At 44.2% G+C, this 21,166-nt stretch overlaps 1 protein-coding gene across 2 annotated transcripts; it reads left to right on the forward strand.

The window, feature by feature from the left end:
• The first annotated feature begins 7,534 nt into the window (after positions 1-7,534).
• Positions 7,535-14,464, forward strand: RSPH1 (radial spoke head component 1). Of its 2 annotated transcripts, none has more exons than XM_048290417.1 (9): positions 7,535-7,608; positions 7,975-8,088; positions 8,202-8,307; positions 9,295-9,385; positions 9,620-9,755; positions 10,062-10,133; positions 11,620-11,785; positions 12,208-12,321; positions 14,092-14,464. In XM_048290417.1, the coding sequence occupies exons 1-8, from the start codon at positions 7,549-7,551 to the stop codon at positions 12,312-12,314; spliced, it is 852 nt and encodes a 283-aa protein (XP_048146374.1). In that variant the 5' UTR covers positions 7,535-7,548; the 3' UTR covers positions 12,315-12,321; positions 14,092-14,464. The 2 variants fall into 2 exon arrangements, with proteins under 2 accessions (XP_048146374.1, XP_048146366.1); XM_048290409.1 differs by having other exon boundaries at positions 12,208-12,306.
• The last annotated feature ends 6,702 nt before the right edge of the window (positions 14,465-21,166 follow it).

The following is a 21,166-nucleotide window of genomic DNA, read 5'->3' on the forward strand; positions in this document are numbered from 1 at the left end:
CCCAAATTATCACAACTATTTATCATCATGTGAAATTCTCTTTTTTTTTTAATTGCTGTCACCTTGGCCTTTTTTAAATTCCTTAAAGATCTTAACCTTGCTTAGTTATCTTACTATTCTCAGTTACAAGCAGCTTGCAAAAAGCATGAGCCAAAGAGCCACAGAAAACCCTGATATTTTTCATACTTATAGCAGAAACTGCATCTCCCATTCAAATAAATGTTTCCTGTAATCCATTCCCCTGGCGTCACTGAAACCTGCTGGCTGCCACACTTGGCACAGCTGCTGTCTCTGCTATGCCAGTGTGGGTCACCAGCAGCTACAATTGCCAGAAGCCATCAAATAAGTAGGAATACAGGGAGAGAGAGCAGCCGGAGCTCGTGCTGCTGGGTGCACAACAGCCTGCTGGTGCAGGGGGCCAGAGGTCAGGAAGAGATTAAAAGGAGATCTACATGGTTAAAAAAACAGGACACACACACACATTTTAAAATAATGTGTAATCTAGAACCTCACAGAAAAACAAACAGAAATCACACTTTTCCAGTTGCTTTCCAAAAGGAAACACAAATTAAGGATTTCATCCAGGAAATTGTTGTGGTGGGTAGAAAGTGTGGCAGCGGTTTGGGTTTTTAAGCCCTTGGCAATGTTCATACCAGAGGAAATAGAAAAGGACGAGTTCTTGTCTGCAAAGGCAAACAGAAGTAAAGATGTATGAGTTGGCAGATGCTTTCATGTGTTTGTGATGGTGCTTCTCTCAGAAGAGATAATCTAATTTCCCAGTTGACAGTTAAATTTTACTTTCACAAGTGGTACTCTTAACTCCTCAAGACCACACAAAGCAAAACACTTTGAAGTCAGTGGATGTCAGCATCATCTTTCCTTCACTGAATAGGTGATGCTGGCTGAGCAGAGGTCTGGATGCCAACTATTGCATCCCTTAGCTGATTAAAATATTTATTTTCTTTCCAGTAAATTGCATAAAAAAGTATCTTTTATGATTCATAATTGCACAGATGGAAAAGACTAATCTGTTTGGCCACGGAGTGATCGCTTTGTCTTAGGGGAACAGAAAATTCATAACTTATTTACGTAATAATGGGTTGTTAAATAGTATTTGACTATCTAAAAATCTATATTTACTTAGACTTTATTCCCCACAAGTAGCAGGATTCTCAGGACTGATATAATCATGGCTTTTGTTGCCTTTATTAGTTTTACATGCTTTGTTTTCCCAACAGAGCAGCTGGAATATTGAATATGCAATTCACATCAGCACTGGGTGCAATCCAAATATAACCTGCCATCAAGCTTTGGCAGACAACATATATATATATCTAAAAGAGCCAAAAAAAAGAGAGGCTTTGAAGGCTGTGCCTGTATGTTTGGGAGTAGATGGGCACTTGGAGGGGCTGGAAGCTGTTGAGCTGAGTTAGCACATTATGTCCTTCTTGTTGAGGAGAAATTTTAGTGCTGGCCCAGTGCCACACTAGTATGACCACAGAATTTCCACACTGGTACTTTCATTGCATCTATCTTGCCAGAAAGCCAGTGAGAATCACCAGCTGGTAGCTTTAGGAAAAGACACCAGCAGACAAAACCACTGGGCCAGCACAGGCTTTTATTCAGGCAGAGCAGGGCAATACCTGAGTACTAAAGGGAACTTATGAAGAAAACACCCTATAACATGTGGAACTCTATAAAGATACCTACATAAAGATAGATATTGGTTAGCCTGGAGGAGACAAATAGAAATAACAGCATTTATTTGAAACCTGTGAGTTGTCTATTGGACTCTGCCTGCTCTGGCTCTTCCCAAGGCTTTCCAGAGGGCTGGAGAGTGGGATGGTTAAATCACCTCATACTATCTAAAGAAGTATCTGTTAAAAAAGTGGCTATAGCAGCAGTGGTGTTTTCTGGGGTGGGATCTGCTGAAGGGAGTCCTGGGCAGAGCTGCTGCACAGGACCTGTTGGTCCTGGGGTCAGAGGCTCCCATAGCAGGGATGGAGGTTCCCTGGACCAGCTCTCACACCTTCAGCCACCTGCTCACAGAAAAATGAACAAGACTGTTCTGAGAATGCAGAATTAAAAAAAAAATCCAGACAACAAAAACATGTAGACCATCGTTCATTACAAAATACAAATCTATTTTGAGGAACTTACCTCGAGGAATTAATTCTGCTTCCTGCAGGAAATGGGATCGTTTCTCTTGTTATTTTGCCCTTATTTCTACTCTTAAATTTCCTGGAGATCTGGGTGGAGGTGCAAGATATGGCTACAGAAACAATTGCTGAGGAGTAAACAGAGTGAATCCGGCAGGTAGGCTGCCAGCAGATTTCCTTTTTCCTTGCTTGCAGACTTGATCACTGAAGGGTAGTTATATGAGAAGGGAGCACTGAGGCATACTATAGTAGAAATCAAATACCAGAACCATGGTAAAATAGAAAGCAGACCAGAACAGAGAGCTTACACTAAAGCAATTGCCTTGCAAGTCATGAATAAGAAGAGGAAGTATGAAGGTATTTGAGCTGACAGGAATGAGGAGACAGCAAATTACTCCCATCTACCTCAATCATTTAATTATTGTCTATTGAATTAATTCTGAATTACCAGGTTAGGACTTCAGGGGGTATAGACAAAAAGATTGGGCTGCTTGAGCTTTATGTCATTACAAGCTCTGCCTGAATGAAGAAGCTTAGGCTTGGGGTTTTATTTAATGAAAAAAAAACCCAACCAAAAACACTTCCAGAGAAAAATAGAGAAAATTGTAATATTGATGCTGCTTTAGTCTTATACTGACCATAGGATTTTTTCTTTAATCTCATGAATGCCAACTGCTTTCTTGGTATCACTAGTAATGTTGACTGTCATCAAAGTCTTGAGAAAAGACAGCAGCAACAACTTCCTAAATGGAACCAAAGTGACCTTTGTATGTCCCTACTGCACTTCAGTGGAAAGGGAGACCCCTTAGGTAAAAGGAAAATCCTGACAACTTTCCCAGATGTCTGAAGAGTGGAATGCAGTCTGTACTTCAAACTGAGCAGTGAGGTCAGAGAAATGGGAGGCAGGATATAAATACAGCAGAACACTTTCCCTAGGACAATCTGCAGGAGGGAAATGAAAGATCATATTTAGCCAAGAGACAAAAAAAGCATTATCTGTATTTCAAGAATGGATTTCACACAAACTTAGCTTTTTGAATCATCCTGCCTTCAGGCTATACAATGTTAATTGTACTTGGAGTAGGCAGTTGTAAACTGAGTGGCTAGAAAGGTCATTTGCTTGTTTTTCTGGCTTAGTTATGAGCACAGAAAGAGGTTATCTTTACTTGGTATACACACAGAGTAAGCAGATTTCATTTTGCCAGTAAAGAGCTTAAAAAGGCCTGTGCGGAGAGAAGTTTCCATTTTGCAAAGGATTTTGACATTTCAGAATCTTGCTTAATTCTGAGTTGGATGGAAAAAAAAACAGTATATGGAAGTTAGTGACAGTAAATTCCACTTTGTCCACCGTTTGTTCCCATAACCTAAGAAAATATGTTGAATTCTTTGAGTGTGTCTGATAGTATATATTGCAGAATAATAAAAAGACCTGAAATGTATATTCCCAAGCAAGAACTCCCCTTAGGATATGATTTCAATTCCCTAATCCCACATTTTTCCTCCAAAAGGCTGTTGAAAACAATCTGGTTTACATTTAAATTTCAGGAGGAACAGAACTGATTTCATTAAGTTTTTCCTGACAGCTCCTGTTTACACTTTGCTAGTGTCTGTTACCAGCCATGAATTACATTTTTATAAGGAGAAAGATGTAAATTACTGTCTTCTAAGAGATAAAAAAAAATATTTCCTTGCAGATCTCTGTTCTTTAAAGTCTTGTCAAAAGACGTAATCCTGCCCAGATCTGCCCTACCAAAAGCAGTGAAAGATCACTTGCATCTCAATCGAGCCCAGAGCAAAACTCAAACTGACTTGAGTGCCAAGGACTGGCCCTCCCAGAGTAACCAACTCTGTCAGGAATGATTGAGTAATGTGTGAAGTGAGGAAACCAACCTGTGAGTCAGGCAAATTATCTCCACTCATCCTGTTAATTTTGATGGCAGAAGATGAAAAGGCCGCACTGCTGGCAGGGTGGAGAAAAGCTGGCTCACAGAGGCAGTGGCCCTGGAAGAAGGATGTATGGTAGAACAGAGGCAGAGAGCAGCGAGCTCCTGGAGGGCAGGAATTCCAAAGTGCACTGAGTGGGAATTAAGCAGGATGCTTCCTTTACCATCTCAGAGGCTGTGTGTGCACCCTGCTGTATTTTAATCACCCCTTTGAAGCAAGACACTGATTGACACGTAGAGGTCAACAAACAGTCCTGTCGTTTCTAATGTTCATTGTGAGATGTGTGTTCTCAGAACTTGGTCAGTGCTGGAAGGAAGCCTTCAGGTTGTTTCACAGGTGTGGCACAGCAACATTTTCCCTGCAAAACCCCTGCACTGCTGAAAGTCTCCCCCTCCCAACAGAGGGTAAAGTCCAAGGAGAAACAGGAGCATAACTGGCCTTAAAAATGCTTTTTGGCCATTTCTCTCTGCAGAGGAGCTCTCTGGTTAAAATCAAAGTGAGGACCTGCAAGGCAGGATAAAAGGACATCTGGGGCTGTCCTCTTCCACAGGAGGCACCTTCTGGGGTCATGTTTCCAGCAGCCTTCTCCATCCCTGTGTCATTATCTTTCTCTGTTTTTAAGCACCTCTGGCAGCAGTGGCTTTGGGTTTCAGGGGAGCTCTGGCTCCCTATGAGGCTTCTGTCAGGCTCAAACCAGGAGCTTTCCCAGGGCCACTCACAGCTGTGGCAGCTTCTGCTGTCCCTGCCAGGGTGACTGGCAGTCAGTGCAGGCAGCTGCCAGCTCAGCCAGCAGCAAGGGGAGAGCAGATAATCAGCACAAATCACCCTCTCGGGACTTTGGACAAATGAAATTTGTATACAAGATCAGCAGGACCTTAAGAATATCGGTCCTTTGACAGAAAAGGGAAAAGAACAGGAAAATAAGGATGATAGCAGCCCTCCTTTCAAAAGTGACATACCTGAAGCTTAACTTTAATTGACATTGAAATACACCCAAATTCAATGGGAAGACAAGAAACTACAAGATAAATTCTTCTTGTCATTAATTATACATATCCTTATAAGTTGTAGTTGTTCTCACAAGACAGTTTCTAGGTATAGAAAACTTTACCTGATGCCTCCCTTATTTAAGTGAAATGATCCTGTCATAAATACATTTGTTCTTTCTGCCACTTCTGGGTGCTAAGCAGTTTAACTTTTATAAAGAAAGAGTTAGCTGTTTCTCAAGAAAACTGAGCTCCTTCAGACCCTTTTCTTCCTTCAGAACTCTGAAACAATAAGCAAGAGCTGTTAAGGATCATTATTAGTGGTCATCCAGGGGAGTGACTCTGATATCTTGTCGCTGCTTCCTGTTTGTGTCACAGCTGTTCCCTGGGCCACGTCACCTTCCAGGCCAAAAGACACATCTGGTTGCTTTTGTTTAACAGGGAGCACCTCCCTATGCATTCCAAACATAAATTCCCTTATCACTCTGAGCTGTAGTGTCTGCTTAGAATGAATACGCCACGCACAGACCAAGTGAGCACTTTTATAATTAGAGACATTACCTTATTGTAGATAAAAGAATTTAGCCAGTCTTGGGTGCAAGGGAGAAACAGAGGCATCATCAAGAGTCAGAAAGAAGGAACTGCACAGATTGTGTTTCAGATAATGTGCACTCATGTCAGCTCTGCAGGAGCTCAGCAGAGCAGTAGCTTGCATATTCTGCAATTGCTTATTAACAGTACATTATGCAAATTAGGCTTCCCTAGTCAAATGCTGGGAATGTGCAGGAAAGAGAAATAACCATACAGTTTGGAGTCAATGAATGTATAGCTTCTTAGTGCTCTACCAGCTAACAAAATTTAATTTCAGTGTTCTTAACTGTTTCAAAGGGAAGGTGCTCTCAAATGAGTAACTGGACGTTAACTCGGAAGCTGGTTCCTATGGACACAGAGGTATTTAGCAATAGCCTCCTCTTTTTGCATCTTTACCCAGGTGAAGACAAAAAGACACTTGCCACAGAAATGACACCTTATTAGTATTCATTCATTATCTAAATACTGGCTATTTAGATTCCTACCTCTGAAAACTCACCTGAATATGGTGTTTCTTTGTGTAGCGATGACCCTGTTTTTCTTCTGGTTTGGGTGGAGAAGCTTTGATCTAGGGCATAAGGTGACCCCCACCACATTTTCCGACTACTTGCCAATCCTGCCTTCCTCAGAAGTGTCACCTGCTCTGCCCAGTGCTTGTCTAGCTCACTGCTTTTCACAAAGCATATCCTTGCCTTGTGAATCCTTGGCCATTAAATTACTGTGCAAAGTGATGGTGAGGTGACTCGCCAGAGTCCTGTAAGAGAGAAGACAGGAAGTGGACTGGTATTTCTGAACATCAATAAACTGCCCAAAAATAAAAGAATCTAGCTGAAGGATGAGGTTTAAAATCTAAAATGTTGTTTTCAGGCCAGACCAGCTTAACTACTGGGAGCTCTCGGAAGGCTGAGGGGTCTCAGGTCACATCCAAGACATCACCAGTTTCAACACACAAAAGGCACTTGGTGGGAAAAGCTGAGGGGAAGAGGCAGAGGGTTGGAGTGACTTCGGGAAATCACCCAGTCCAACGCCCTGCCAAGGCAGGGCCACCCAGAGCAGGTGACACAGGAACACGTCCAGGTGGGTTTGGAATGTCTCCAGAGAGGGACACTCCACAACCTCCCTGGGCAGCTGTTCAGAGCTCTCCCACCCTCAATGTGAAGAAGTTCTTCTTCGTGTTGAGGTGGAACGTCTTGTGTTTTATTTTACAGCCATTGCTCCTCATACTGGGCACCACTGAACAGAGCCTGGCACTGTTTTAAAATGAGCCTGTGCAACAGTGGGGGGAAAATGTTGAGAAGAGGCTTAATCAGTGAAATAGTTAACAGCTGATGGGCAAGCTCTGGGTGATGTCCACGTGTTAGAAAAACCAATTAAAAGTTTAGGGCTTGACATACTTTAGTGCTCTCAGACCTCGAGAAGGAAGTTAGTAGAGCCTGGGAAGGGAATTTATTGTTGAGAACGGAACAGAATTTATAAACCACATTACATAAAGCAGAGGTGCCCTATCTGGGAGAAAGATAAAAATACTGAAAAACGCGGACTAATTAGCATGAGAAGCAAGAAATCAATAACGAATAGAAGGCAGAACACTAATTAATGAAGACAATTACGTAAATTGTAAGCCAATGAACACTAATCTCTTTGCTGAAATGAATAACTAGGTAAAAGTTTTGGCGACTGACACGCATGTTCTGGGGAGCTATCCCCATGTTCCTTCAAGACGGAATCTTTAGTGCCGACTTTCTAACAAACAGGTCGGAGAGTTTTATTTCCCTGTGCTCGGGGGCCGGGGCCGGGCCCAGGCCGCGCTGAGGGGCGGCCCCGCCGCGGCCTCGCTCGGTTGTCACAGCGACGGCGACGCCGCGGCCATGTCGGACCTGGGCTCTGAGGAGGGCGACGAGTCCGGGGAGGCCGGGGCGGACATCGGGGTGCGCGGGGGCCCGGGAGGAGCGGGCGGGCAGCGGGGAAGGCAGAGGGAAAGGGAACATCCCCGGGGATGAGGCGCTCAGTGCCCGCCGGGCCGGGCCGAGGAGAGGTCCCGAGGGGCAGCTCCCCGGGCAGGGGGTTTCGGGAGAGCGGCTGTGTCGTTCCAGGTGCGACCTGCCCCGCTTTTTCCATGGGTTTGAAAGCACGGATCCACGCTTTTCAGTTGTGCGGCAAGAAGGCTGGGGGTGCCGGGGTCTGACTGAAGCCGAGCTGGAGCAGCTTTCCACAAACACCTGGGTCCCTCTGTGTGATGAGGTTGGATTCAGTCAGGCCCAGCCCTTTAACCATTTTCCCTCCGCGTTTATCAGGAATATGAAGGCGATCGCAATTCCGAAGGGGAGCGGCATGGATTTGGGAAGGCACGGCTGCCCAATGGTGACACCTACGAAGGGGAATACAAGCATGGTTTGAGGAGTGGACATGTAAGACACCGACCCTGGTCGTGGTTCTGCTTCTGCAGTTGTGTTATTTGGGCACTGTATTGAACCAAGGGTGAGAGCTGACAGGTATTTCGTCTGTACCAAATGTGTTTCAGGGGACCTACAGGTTTAAAAACGGTGCTCTCTACACTGGGGACTACCTTGAAAACAAGAAGCATGGAAAAGGTGTATTTTTTTATCCAGATGGATCAAAATATGCAGGTAAAACACTGAACACAGTTGCAAGGATTTCTGTAGCCAAAAGGACACATTCCCCTCTCACTCCTCCTCCGCCACAAATGAAAAGAGATAGTGAATTGGAGAATGTCTTATTTTAAGAAGATACATTTGCTACAAGATACTGTCCTCTTATTCCCTTTCTAGTAATAGTTCTGAGAAGCTTGGGGTTTATTTATGGGGATTTAGTTTAGGGCATTTATTAGATCTGTCGTCAAAAAAATTGGCTGCTTATCAGAGTCCTTATTTAGGGATTGGGACACCTCTGAAGTTTGGAGAAGTTGACATTCACAGTTTCCCTGCTTGCTGGAGAGTACCTGAAATACTCAGAATATCAGTTAAGTTTCAAGGGACAATATTTCCCCCCTCCTTTCTAAGCTAGGAAAAAAAAGACATTCACCTTGTGAGGGCTAAAAGCTGAGAGCAAAAAGCACAGCCTGATCTTGCCGTGCAGGAACATAAGCACTGTGATTTTTTTTTTTTTTTAACTACTTTTTAGCTTGATTAGAAGAATAATTAAGACACACCATCTAGCATCCTTCTGAATATATGTGCCCCATGACTGACAGGACAACTTTACCAAATAAGTCAAAGTAGTTCCTCTTTAAAATTTATGTGGAAAAGTCACATTATCTAATGCAGCTGTAATACATTACCCCATTTAAAGATAGGACTGGGTTGTTATGTGTTCATAATGGTAATAGAAAGTGATAACAGAGACAGATAATGATGGAAAAATGGAGAGAGAGGTCAGGCAGCAGCATAAATACATGTGGAGAGGAACAGACTGATGAAAAAAGAGCAAGGGACTCTAGAGTAAGGAGTGGTGTAAGGAATAGTGAGGAATTCCAACAGTATCATAGCTTTCTTTTCCTTCTCTGATACTTGTATGATAATGTTACAAACTGGCCACTGTATCAGACAAAGAAATAAACCAGGTCTCACACTGCTTTTATCCTTTTGTCCTTGAAGGAGACTGGATGCATGACCAGAGACAGGGCTATGGAGAGTATCTGTATGCAAATGGAGACACTTATACTGGAGAATGGGCTGACAACAAGAGGTTTGTTTCGTTCTCACAGGGATGTTTCAAGTCACCCAGTGGCATTAAAATGAAAGATTATTTTCAGAGCATGTCTGACTGCAGCAAATGACATCCAGGGGTGACCTTGGCAATTTAGTCCAGCTTGAGTAGTTTCAGCTGCTTAATTAATACTGGTTTTATACCTTAATTATAACAACATCCTAAATTCTTAATGCTCACTGGTATAAAACAAAATAATTATTTTCTCCTTAGGCATGGGCAAGGCACATATGTCTATAAAGACACAGGATCTAAGTATGTTGGAGCTTGGGTAAATGGAATCCAGGAAGGACCAGCTGAACTTATCCACCTAAACCATAGATTTAAGGGCAGGTTTCTCAATGGTAAGGTAAGTGTGCAGGAACACTTTCTATTCATCTGAACAGTTAGCATGGAATTGCCTTAATATGACCTATTTCCTCTTAAAATAAGAAGCTAGGCTTCTGATCTTTTGTAGTATTTCTTGTACCATAAGTGTAACACATGAAACTGAATTAATCTGTAGGACACAATGCCAAGTTTCTTTGCAACATCACTTGCAAACTGTAGTGTTACTGACTATTGCATGGAATTTTTAGTAAAGGGTATTTTACATTTCTGTGCTTAGAATGGATTAACTGTTCAGTTCTGCTGATGTTTTTATGTCTTTATGCAGCCTTTAGGTCCTGGCAAATTCATCTTTGATATGGGATGTGAGCAGCATGGTGAATACATAGAACCAGAGCAGGTAAAAGAAATAGTGCAAGTTGTAGTGAGTATCAGAGAACTCAGTAAATCAAATCTATTGTTGAGGAATATGTAAAATGCCTTACAGACAGTGATGTTAAAGTAGATCTTATGAGTAAAAAGGGGTGGAAACTTGTGCATTCTTAAGAACTAAATGAGGTTTCATTTTGCCTTTTTTTTTAATGTTCTCTACTGTGTAAGCTTTGAAAACTACAAGGTGTGATTTTGCACTGCTTGCAGATATGAATCCTTTCTGCTTAAAAAGAATCAGAACCTTCCCAAAACATTTGAAGTTTCAAATCACAGGGGAATACAGATATATTTGTCTGCATATTTAGCTTCTGTGACATTTTCTTCTGAACACCAGAAAATAATGAACAATATTTCCTGTATTTCTGAACTGCTTGGTGCTATGCATACAAATGGTAATTTCCAGCAGATTCATGTTTGGGAAATACATCCTGTTGTTGTCCTGGTCCTGTTAGGAGCTTAATATCCACGGCTTCTAATAGTTGTAGGGAGTATCAAAGTGGTGTCAAAGTGTGTTTTCCCTTCTCCTTTATGCATTAATGTTTTGAAACATTCCTGATTAATATGATGCAAAAATAGCTACAGAAGTAAGAAATATATTTTAATATTACTGTTTGATTTCAAGAAAAAATGCCACATTTTAGCTTAGAGTTTGCTACCTCTTACGTGACATTAGTTGCCATTACACATCATAAAATTCTCTGATGCAGCAATCATTTCTGAAGGATAAAATAAAAATCATCAAAGTCCTGTCACTTGTGATAGAGATTTGCAAAGCTTGGAGACTGTTTTGCTTTTTTCAGGCTAAAAGCAAGAGATCCTCAAATTAAGTATCAGATTGATAGGAGTATCCAAATAATGTGTATTTCCTTAATTCAGCTGGGAATTCTTGGATGAGCTTTGTAAAGCAAGGGACAGTGCTGTCACTAAAGTAAGATTAAATTTTGCCCTTTTGGTTTAGTTGAAGTAATTGCAGAACAAAGCCCATAAAAAAAAAGAGAAAAGATTAGCTAATAATACAGACAATGATTCAATTATTGACTCCTTCATATTTGTAGAAAAACCATGATTTTTTCAAATGTAAAAAAAATCTTCACATTTCAAAACCATAAGCTTTGTGCACTACCTTACTGCTTCCTAGATCCTTTCAAATGTCCTCCCTAAGCAAAGATTTAGGCAGAAACAACTGGTTTTTCAGTCTGTTACTGTGTGAGACAGTGAAGCATCTACCAGACAAAGCATCAGATATCAATCATCAGTAATTGTCAACTGAACTTCATCAAGGTTCAAAGTGTAGTTTTTGTCCAAGATTTGCAGCTGCTGAAGTTCCTCCACCTGTAAATACTTCCCAGTCATTGCCATTTTGATCCCAGATAAGGAGGTTTTAGTAGACTAACCCATCATCTTAGTTACTGTCTGTAGCAATGAGATACTGGATTTCATGAATTCTCTTCCAGGAAAAAGAGGAGGAAGAAGAGGATGAACCACCATTACCTGTTGAACCAAAATGGAAAGCATCAGAAATTACCAAATTAACACCCTGGTCTCCCCATGAGGAAGAGCCAGCCCCCAGAGAAGCAGAAGGAGCAGTAACTGAAGAAGAGAAAATTCCTTCAGTTACAGGTTTGTTCTGGAAACATCTGGAAACTCCATGCTTTCACTATGGTGACCATCGTTTTACAGGTTTAATACCAAGTGATGTGAGAGAGGTTTTGTGTTTTATTTTGTTTTTCCTATGATTTTCCATGTATTGAATGTTTGGAACTTCCAAGTCCATTCATAAACTGCACAATATGTATGTATGTATCTGTTTTATTTCACATAGCATGAGATAAACTGTCTTGGGAAGCCTGTGAGCTATTTTACTCTACGTCATGGCTTATTATATAAACTTGGTAATAAACAGAGACGATTTTGTGGGATTTCTCATGTGAACAACAACTGCAGCCTTCAGTAGGAGTTAGCTGGCATTACATGAAAACAAAGGCTGAGTGCAAATTTGTAAAGTTGATTTTCTTTGGTATTTCTAATTTCTCATATTGCAGTCACTGCAGAGGGTGGGGGTCATGAGCCCTCCAGTGAGGATTTTAACCCAGCAAGCAATGGAGGGGAAGGTGAGGGAAGAGAGGAAGAAGTAAACCAAGGTCAGTAGGATCAAGGTAAGAAATGGGGCATGTGTGCTCATTCTTTAATTAGTAGTCAGGGTTTGAAATTATGGATGTCAATCAGCTGAAGCCATGCTGCTGCTGGGAGACCATGGGAATCTGTACCTTTCATAAGGAGGGCAGCTCTCTGGAGAGGTGAACTGTGAGAAGCAGAACTCACATACTGCAACAGTACAAATTAAAAGTGACACTTTAGTGCATATACACTTGACAACACTTGCAGAGCTGAATTTGTAAGAGATTGCATTTCCAAACTGTGTTTTGTTTTTTTTTTTTTTTACAAAAATGAGAGAGAATATGTCAGATCCTGAGAAGTTTAGGCAGTTTCAAGCACTTCACTTTTCTGTAATGAATGCAACTGTATATTCTTAATTCTCTCAATTGTAGTTCAAAAGCAGGCTAAACAAATACAAAGAAACAAATTTTAGGTGTTATTATGCATTATGGTTTGAATAGCCTCTGGTTGGTTTTTTTCTCCTACAAACCAAAGAGATTTGAATTCAGATGCTCAGGTTTTCTTCCAGGTTGTTCAGAAGCCTGTTTTAAACTCACAATTACAAGAAGCAACAGGGATGCCTCCATGTTTACTCATATTTAGCTTATATGCCTCCACCCAATTGTGTTGTTTGTATTTATTCTTAAAATTTACAAGCTTGGCTATCTGATGTATGAAAATACCAGATAAATTTATCCATTTGTAGTCAGTCCATTTTACAATAAATCCAAGCAAACCACTGTCTTTAGGGATCAGAGAATCTCTTAAACTATATGAAAATGCCTGGAGGTATGCACTAAACATTTAGGTCAGCTCTTGCAGTCTCTCAATTTTCTCCTCTGAAGGTGCTCTCTAGCTTCAGGGCAGAGCAGGCAGCTGGCTGACCTGGTGTGTAGGACTGACATCTTACAGGATCTCTGGGCTTGGGTCAAATCCAGCAGAAATCTCAGCAGGTTATAGCACTGCTTTGGATTTGGCGAAAGTGCATTGAGCCTGCTTTGTCTCAAAGACCTTTGGACTCAAATAACCATTTGGACTCAAATAACCATTTGGACTGAACTTGATTCTAATAAATTTTCTGGCCCACTGCAACAAAGCAGTTCTGGTTTCCCAGTGGCTTTTGTAGGGTGTTTTTGAGAGCAAATGATCCCAGGTATCTGTCAGATATGGCATAGAGGCAGATGAAAACATAGCAAAGTGATAGATGTTCTCAAAGTTCCTTCCAATACTTTATTTCCAGAATCAAGGAGTTGGATGATTTTAAACATTTTTCAGCACAGGTCGCCAGCCATAATTAATGAGGCAACATATTGTTCCCCTTGTCTTTATGTTTAGCAAGATTAAGTTATACTAAGAGGGAATGATTTGAAGAAAATACACATCCTGTGAAGACCAGATGTAACAAAACCTATTTTCTTGCAGCCTGGTCTTCCCTGCCCCTTTACCATCATTTTTTTTTTTTCACACAGAGATTCCCTCCTCCTTGTTTTGCATTCCTTATGATATCATCTAAGCAGGAGACATTCTTTGGCTGTTCCAGAGTTACACATGGGCTGGCTGGCAGTCAGTGTGTGTGTACTGAGTCTGTCTGCCAGCTGACAAACGACGTAAACAACTTAAATTCAAGTATTGCCATTGAAAGGTAGTGGGTGAGGAGGGCTGAGGTGGACAGCAGAATCTTAGAGTTATGTTTCAGATTACTGGGATTACTTTCCAGTGTTTTATAATAAAATGCATCTCTTTGCCCTGTTTTTCCTTCTAATCCACAGAAATTACTGATTTAGGAGGATGAACCAGAGGAAACAGAGGAATTGGGTACAACTAAAGGAAAAGACCCCAAAACTGAAATTTTGGAATAGATGACTTAGTGTGGTAAGCCTGCAATATTTTTGTTTGTAAAAGGATGTGTTAAGATGCTTTGAATAAACATTTCTGTCACTGTTCTGTCTGGAATGTGTATCTTTGGACCTTTATAATCTCCGAGTCTCACAGCAACTTCCTTTATTCCATGTAGCCTGTAATCAGGTGTTGAATTCAGTGCTAAAATGTATAAATAGTGAAAAAGTTTTGATAGTTGCTGTGCTGGCTTTTTATCTCTGTACCTTCCCTTTCTTGGTAAATAAAATCCCTATGTTGTCCTCATATGGTCTCCTTTGCACTTTCATTCGGGCAGAGGCATCTCTCCCTCATGGGATCCTAACACCTGCGCAGGGTCCCTTCCAGCCACAAGCATTCCCGGGTTCTGCCAGCTCCTCGCTTCCCTTTTCTTCTTCCCTCTGCTTCGAGCTGGGGCTGTGCTTGGGAATGTCCAGCAAAGAAGCCTTTGCTGTTTGCTCTGGGAGCCCACTCAGCTTCGGGACCTTGTCACCTGCACCTGCACAGCTCCCCTGCGAGGCACGGCAGAAACAGCGCCCCAGAAGCCTCGGGAATTGCCCTCTGTGCTCCATGGCACACACTGCAATGGTCTGGAATTCCAGTTTCCAGCAAGGAAAAGAAGTTCCTGCTCTTTAGAGAAAGCTCTGAAGGGGCCGAAAGCCAAGTGGAGCAAGGTCTTACAATGACATTTCACAACCAGCCTTCATAACTTAGGCAAGGGTTGTTTTAGCACATGGACTGGGAAAAAAATCAGGGGAGGGTCTTTGGCTGGGAGGTGCCACAGATACACAGACAGACACTATGAAAGAAACAGAGCAGGCAAAGAAAGTCAGAAGAGAAGGGAGGACACAAATAGCACTAAGCTGAGAAGGTGGCACTCTGAAAAGCAAAGTGGAACTTCCTGAAAAGGAATGGGACAGAAATAAAGAATTCTGAAACTTTTATTTACTATCCAATTTCCTTCCTTTATCACAAACCTCCTGATAACAACACTCATCCAGCATGGTTTTCAGAAAGTACTTAGCTCTGAACTGATATTGCAGGCTGCAGACACAATGAAACACAGAATGGGCTGTCTCCTCCTGGTTACTTTGCCATCCTCAGGAGAGGAGGCAGCAGGAGGAGAAGGGCAGCTTGCATTCACCCTTCACTGGGAAGCTGGGGTGGGGAAAAAGGTCTCGTGATCTCTGTAGCTGTTCCCACAGGGACATGAAGGCTGATGCCAGAGCCCCAAGGGTGACATTAAGGGGTGTCATCATGCAATGCTCGCTTGGTATTGAGGGGAAGTGTGGCAATTTTGTTCACTGGGCTTTGTAATTCTGCCACAAGGCAGGTAAGTAGGCCTCGGCCTCCTGGACACAAAGATTCTGTGATCTTTCTTGTCTGGGGGAGAAAGCTGGGCCCATTGGTAGCCAAAGCCCAGTGCCCACAAGGGGAATTAAAAGGGTTCTTTATTGCATGAAATGATGTGCAGGGCTCTTCACGTAACTCTTTGCAATTGTTGCTTAGTGTGCAAACAGCATCACTCAGTAACACCAAGGAAAGGGGAAACTTTTGTCGTATGAAAACCAACAAAACCCCTGAGTTTGACACTGGTGTCATTGGTGGGCCACTGAATGCCTCTCCTGGGCCACTGTCCCTAAGGAAAGCCCCCCTCACAGGGGCCTGGGCACATCAGGGGCTACAAGTGCCCGAGTCCGGGGCTGCTCCATGCCACTTCAGTGGGGTCAGCTGTTGTTGGGGTGCCGGGGTGGCCCTTTGTGACACAGGCGTGTTGTGTCAGGGCCCTTGGTGATGTGGGACATGGTGGTGCCCAGAGGCCATTGTGACATGACACAGCCCTGCCCTGCCAGAGGGGTATCTAAGGGGCACAGAGCCCAGCCCTGGGGTGCCCAGTCCCAGGAGAGCCGCTCTGTCACGAGGAAGCAGCTCCCCTGAGAGCCTCTGTGGCACTGCGTGATGGAGATGCTCAGAGAGGAGGTGAACCCCAACTCCCCCCCTGCCATGGAGTAGCCAGGCCTGTGGATGAGGCCGCAGGTGATGGCCAGCCCCGGAGGGAGAGGGGAAAGAGGGAGCTGGGATGGGGCCAGAGGCAGCTCTCTTGGGGCCAGGGCTGGGCAGGTGGCTGTGCCAAGGCAGTCGCCTCCTTCCCCCCCAGCCGAGGCACAGAGCCAGGGCCGTGCCCTGCACTGCCCCTGCTGCCCCCGCAGCCTCTGCCCTGGGTGGCTGGAAGCCCTCGGGGAGCAGTGGGAGGGGGCAGTGGGGGGGACAGAGCTGCCAGGGCCACAGACTGTGGGGTGGGACTTGGCCAGGGAGGAGAGAGAGTGGGAACCCTACATGGGCCAGGAACTGCCCCAGTGGGGAAATGAGAGTGTCCAAGAGCTGGAGCAGTGGGAAGATGAGAAATATCAGGAGCCTTCGCAGTGGGGAAATGAGAGTGTCCAAGAGCTGGAGCAGTGGGAAGATGAGAAATATCAGGAGACTTCCCAGTGGGGAAATGAGAATGTCCAAGAGCTGGAGCAGTGGGAAGATGAGAAATATCAGGAGACTTCCCAGTGGGGAAATGAGAATGTCCAAGAGCTGGAGCAGTGGGAAGATGAGAAATACCAAGATGTGTCCCAATGGGAAGTGGAGGAAGACCAAGAGCTGTCCCACGGGAGAGATGTGAGGTGCCAGGAGCCTTCCCAAAGGGGAGATGTGGATGTCCAAGAGCTGTACAAACGGGAAGACAAAAGAGACCTGTCGCGATCAGAAGGTGAGATAGACCCACAGCTGTACCACTGGGAATTTGAGAGACACCAAGAGTTACTCAAGTGGCTGGACATGGGAATCCAAGAGCTGTCTGAAGAAGAAAATGACAGTGACAAAGTGCTTCCCCAATGGGAACACTCAATTGACCAAGAGCTGTCCGAAGGCGAAGTCGGACGAGACCCAGAGCCGTCCCAAAGGGGACACAAGAGAGACACAGAGGTGTCGCAGGAGGACTGGGAACAGATCGCCATCCACACCATCTGGGTCAACCCCAAGTACCCACAGCTGCTGCAGGACCCCGACGCTGCTCCCCAGGACTCGGCCAAGGCAGCGGCTTCTCCGGCCTCGGCTGAGCAGGGGAAGGCAGCAGGGGCACAGAGCCAGGGCCCTGCCCCGCACAGCCCCTGCTGCCCCCCAGGCCCCTCAGCTCCCCAGCCGGGAGCCCTCGGGCAGCGGCCGGCGGCCCCCAAGAATCGCCCGTCCCGCTTCAGGCGGGCGCTGCGGGCGCTGCGGGCGCTGCTCCGCTGCCCCTGCCTGCGGCCACGGCCGGACAATCAGTGACCGCTGCCCGCGCCAGGCCGGGCCCCGCAGGTGGCGGCCGGCCCGGAGCCTGCCCGGCGTCCTGAGGGAGCCACACGGGCTGCCTTTGATGTCCAGGTGTCAGGGACATCAGTTCCTTGTCGGGAGAATCTCCTGGCTGAGGCTTAGGGCTTGACAGGCACCAGTGGTGTCAGAGCTAAGGGCAGGTGCCCAAAGCCTGGGGAGAAGGAGCTCCTGCTCAGAGGGGACACCAAGGATGCAGGAGGGACAGGCCACAAGGACATTCGGCAGAACTTCCCAGATGAGGAAGAAACTCATAAAGCCAACTCAGCAGCTGTGCTGAAATCAGCTCTGACCGGGGATAAAAGTGCTTCAGGCACGGGGAGACGGCGACCACCGACTCCCAGCTCAGTGACCCCAGAAACCCAGAGAGAACAAAGGAAACTCTTCAAAAGAAGAGACAGACCGAGCACAGAGAAGGACTAGTTAGCATAAGGAGCAAGGAAATCTTTTAACCAGTAGAAGAAAAATATTAAGATACTAATGTCAAGATACTAATATTACTTATTAATAAGTTATTGCTAATCAATATTAGTCAATAATATGATAAAAGATTATATTAATATTTAATACATACCAAAACAAAACACTATTAAAATACAAATGTAAATATTGTGTATTATTTAATATTTATAATGTCAATATATAATAAATATTGAGAAATAATATATTATGAATATTGTAAGATAATATCATATCTATATGTAACATATTATATGGAGCATTACAGATTACATATACTATAAATGTAACATCTAAATGTTTAGACAAGATACTATAAAAATATAATTTTAAAAAGAAATACTATATTAAATTAATAAGAGAGCCACATAATTGGTAGCCAATGAACATTAATCCCATTTTTGCTAAAATGTATAAATAGTGAAAAGTTTGATAGTTGCCGTGCTAGCTTTGCGCATTTGCCACCCAGCACCTCTTTCTGTGCAGAACAGTAAATAAAGGAAATACTTGAACTCTGTGTGGGGATTGGCTTCTTGCACACTGGGTGAAAGAATCCTTTTTGGGACAACAGCTTTGCCGTGGACACATTAATAAAAGATGCTGCTTTCCCAGCCATGCTCACCTGTGCCTGGCCCATCTCGGGAGCCAGACGGGCGCAGGCAAAGCAGCAGAGATCTGAAACCCGGCGGCTGCTGTGGCCAAGACAATCCCACGTCAGCCACGAGAGCCTCTCTGGGAACGAGCAACAAATCACAGAGGGCACCTGTCCGAGCCGGCTCCTCGAGTCCCTGTACCAAGAGGTTGTCGTCCAGGTGTTTGGGGAACCTCCTGGAGCTGTTTGGACCAGCTGCGGGGTGTTCCCAGTGAACAGCCAGCAAGTGGAATTCCCTCCCAAGGACAAGGGCGGATGGTTTGGAGGTGTCCCTTGGTTCCTTAAAGAATCATTTGTCGGTGCCATCGTCCTGGCTGGGTGGCCAAGAGCAGCCTCCCACAATGATAATGCACAATATTCTCTAACAGATGTCCAGAAGTACAGTCACTTTAGGTAAAGAAATGTCACTTTTGGATAAAGTAATTTTGATGCAATATTCCATGCTGAACTGGCATATGGGACATGTTATATACTTTACTTTCTCTTCATCATCTCTAGAATATCCATTATTTTAAAGGCTCAGGATGTTAGATTTACTACAGATAAACATCCCAACTGAGAAACCAGGTGGGCTTTCTTCTTCACAACCAGACATGGGCCCAGCTCAGCTATGGAGAGGGCACATGGTCCTATGGCTGCCCTTATTTCTGTGATCGTGAGAGGCAGCACTACAGAACACACCGCAACTTCCTCCCTTTCTCCTTTCTCTACTTGCTGTCCTCCCACCCACTCCTGGGATGGATTATTTTAGATGATATTAGAACCTCTATCATCTCTGTTGAGGGATGCTCTTAAGTTAACTTCTGGTCTGAACACAACATCCATCCACTGGATGTGATTACATGGAACAGTTGAATCTTCAGGGCAGGAGCACCTTTACATTTCCTGCTTTCTGTACAAGATCACTGACTTTTTGAACAACCCAAAAACCTGAACTCATGACCATAGCAATTGCCATGTAAATATCTGTAGTTTGATGCAATTCTCCAGTCTGTGTTGTAAAGCTGTCAGATGTGCAAACTGAATTGCTGACTGCTAGGGGGTTAATTAAAATTCTTCTTGTGAAGTCTGCGATTCTGCTTCATTTGTTTGTCCTTCAGTCCTTCCCCAGGGACTCTTTGGTGCCATCACCACCAGCAGCTCTGGACATTCCCGCACCTCCAGTACACCCAAAGCTCCCAGCAGTGTCCTGCACGCTCACACATAGCCCTGCATGCTGACACACTGTGCACTTAGGTCTGAGCAGGGACGAGGAACATTACTGCTGCTGTCAGAAATCATGAACTTCAGCAACTCCCCTCAAGGGTGTCCTCCACTACTCCACCCAGCACAGCCCCTGACATCCCTCCACCTCAGGTTCAGGCTCTCACCTCTGAGGAGTTCCAGCTGATATCCCATTGTCCCTCCTGAACAGGGAATAATCTGCACACCTCCTCCTTCCATGGACATGGCACTTGGACCTCCACACACCTCCACCGCCCACAGCCCTGGGAGAGGCTCGGACACAACATCCCCCTGGCCAAGCCCTGTCTAGGCTGTCACCACCGTCATGCCAAGGGAAATTTCTCCAGGGTGCTGGAGGTCAGGCCCAGTGGTTCATCAGCCTTGGTGTTGCACAGCCCCACTGCTTGGAGGAGAGTTTCTGCCATTTCCCAGCACCCACAGAAATTACCAAAAGCTCTGTTTGCTCTGCTCCCATCTCCCAGTGGAAGAAGCGTCCTTACAGAGCAGACAAACCTGGTCCAGCACCCCCCATCAGCAGGCACATAATTACTGAACATGCAGCTACTTTGAAATCAAACACCTGTCAATCAGGAAGTGGCTGGCAGGACACAGCAGCTGCAGAACCCTCCTAGAAGCTTCTAGAATCAAATGGAAGGATGTAAATAGTAAATTAAAAGTACAGAGCAAGGCAGAGCTGTACAAAGTGTTGTACAAGCTCTAAATGCCACTGACAGGTCTTTTTCTCTCTTTCTGCAGGTGAATAAAGCTGCTCTGAAACTTTTCTTCCCTGAAAATTTGAAAGCAATACCTTGATTATTACATATATCTGTCAGGTTTTAATTTAATTTTAATTCCTACTGTGGGAATTTTAGTATGAATATTGATGGGCCTGGAGCCTGAGGCAGAGAATTGCTAGCCAGTAGCAGTTTGCTGTTGAAGTAAAACAACCAGTTTGGGCCCATTTGGGATGAGATATTGTACTGATATGGCTGAAACAGGACATACATTTCCTAATTCTTCACCTCAGAGCAGGAAATCAGTTATTAAAATTTCAGTTTAGCAGAAAGAGGAAAAACATTTTAGCAATTTCCTTTTCTCTACAAGTCAGGACTCCAGCAAAAATATATCCAAAAATTTGAAAGTTAGTGATAAAAATGGATCGAGAGAGTGGAGATAGGGAAATAAGTAATATGAAATAAATAAAGTTTATTACTTCTTCCTTGCAAATTTTCTGCTATCAGAAATATCATAATGAGAAAACTCCCATGTAGTTTTTCCTC

This window comes from Corvus hawaiiensis, chromosome 2 (assembly GCF_020740725.1).
Source record: "Corvus hawaiiensis isolate bCorHaw1 chromosome 2, bCorHaw1.pri.cur, whole genome shotgun sequence".
NCBI lineage: Eukaryota > Metazoa > Chordata > Aves > Passeriformes > Corvidae > Corvus > Corvus hawaiiensis.

Bases quoted from the DNA above. Each gene is read 5' to 3' on its own strand.
- RSPH1 (XM_048290409.1), top strand. From the start codon at position 7,549: ATGTCGGACCTGGGCTCTGAGGAGGGCGACGAGTCCGGGGAGGCCGGG. The intron at 7,609-7,974 runs GTGCGCGGGGGC...CGCGTTTATCAG, and splicing joins AGGCCGGGGCGGACATCGGG to GAATATGAAGGCGATCGCAA. The intron at 8,089-8,201 runs GTAAGACACCGA...AATGTGTTTCAG, and splicing joins ATGGTTTGAGGAGTGGACAT to GGGACCTACAGGTTTAAAAA.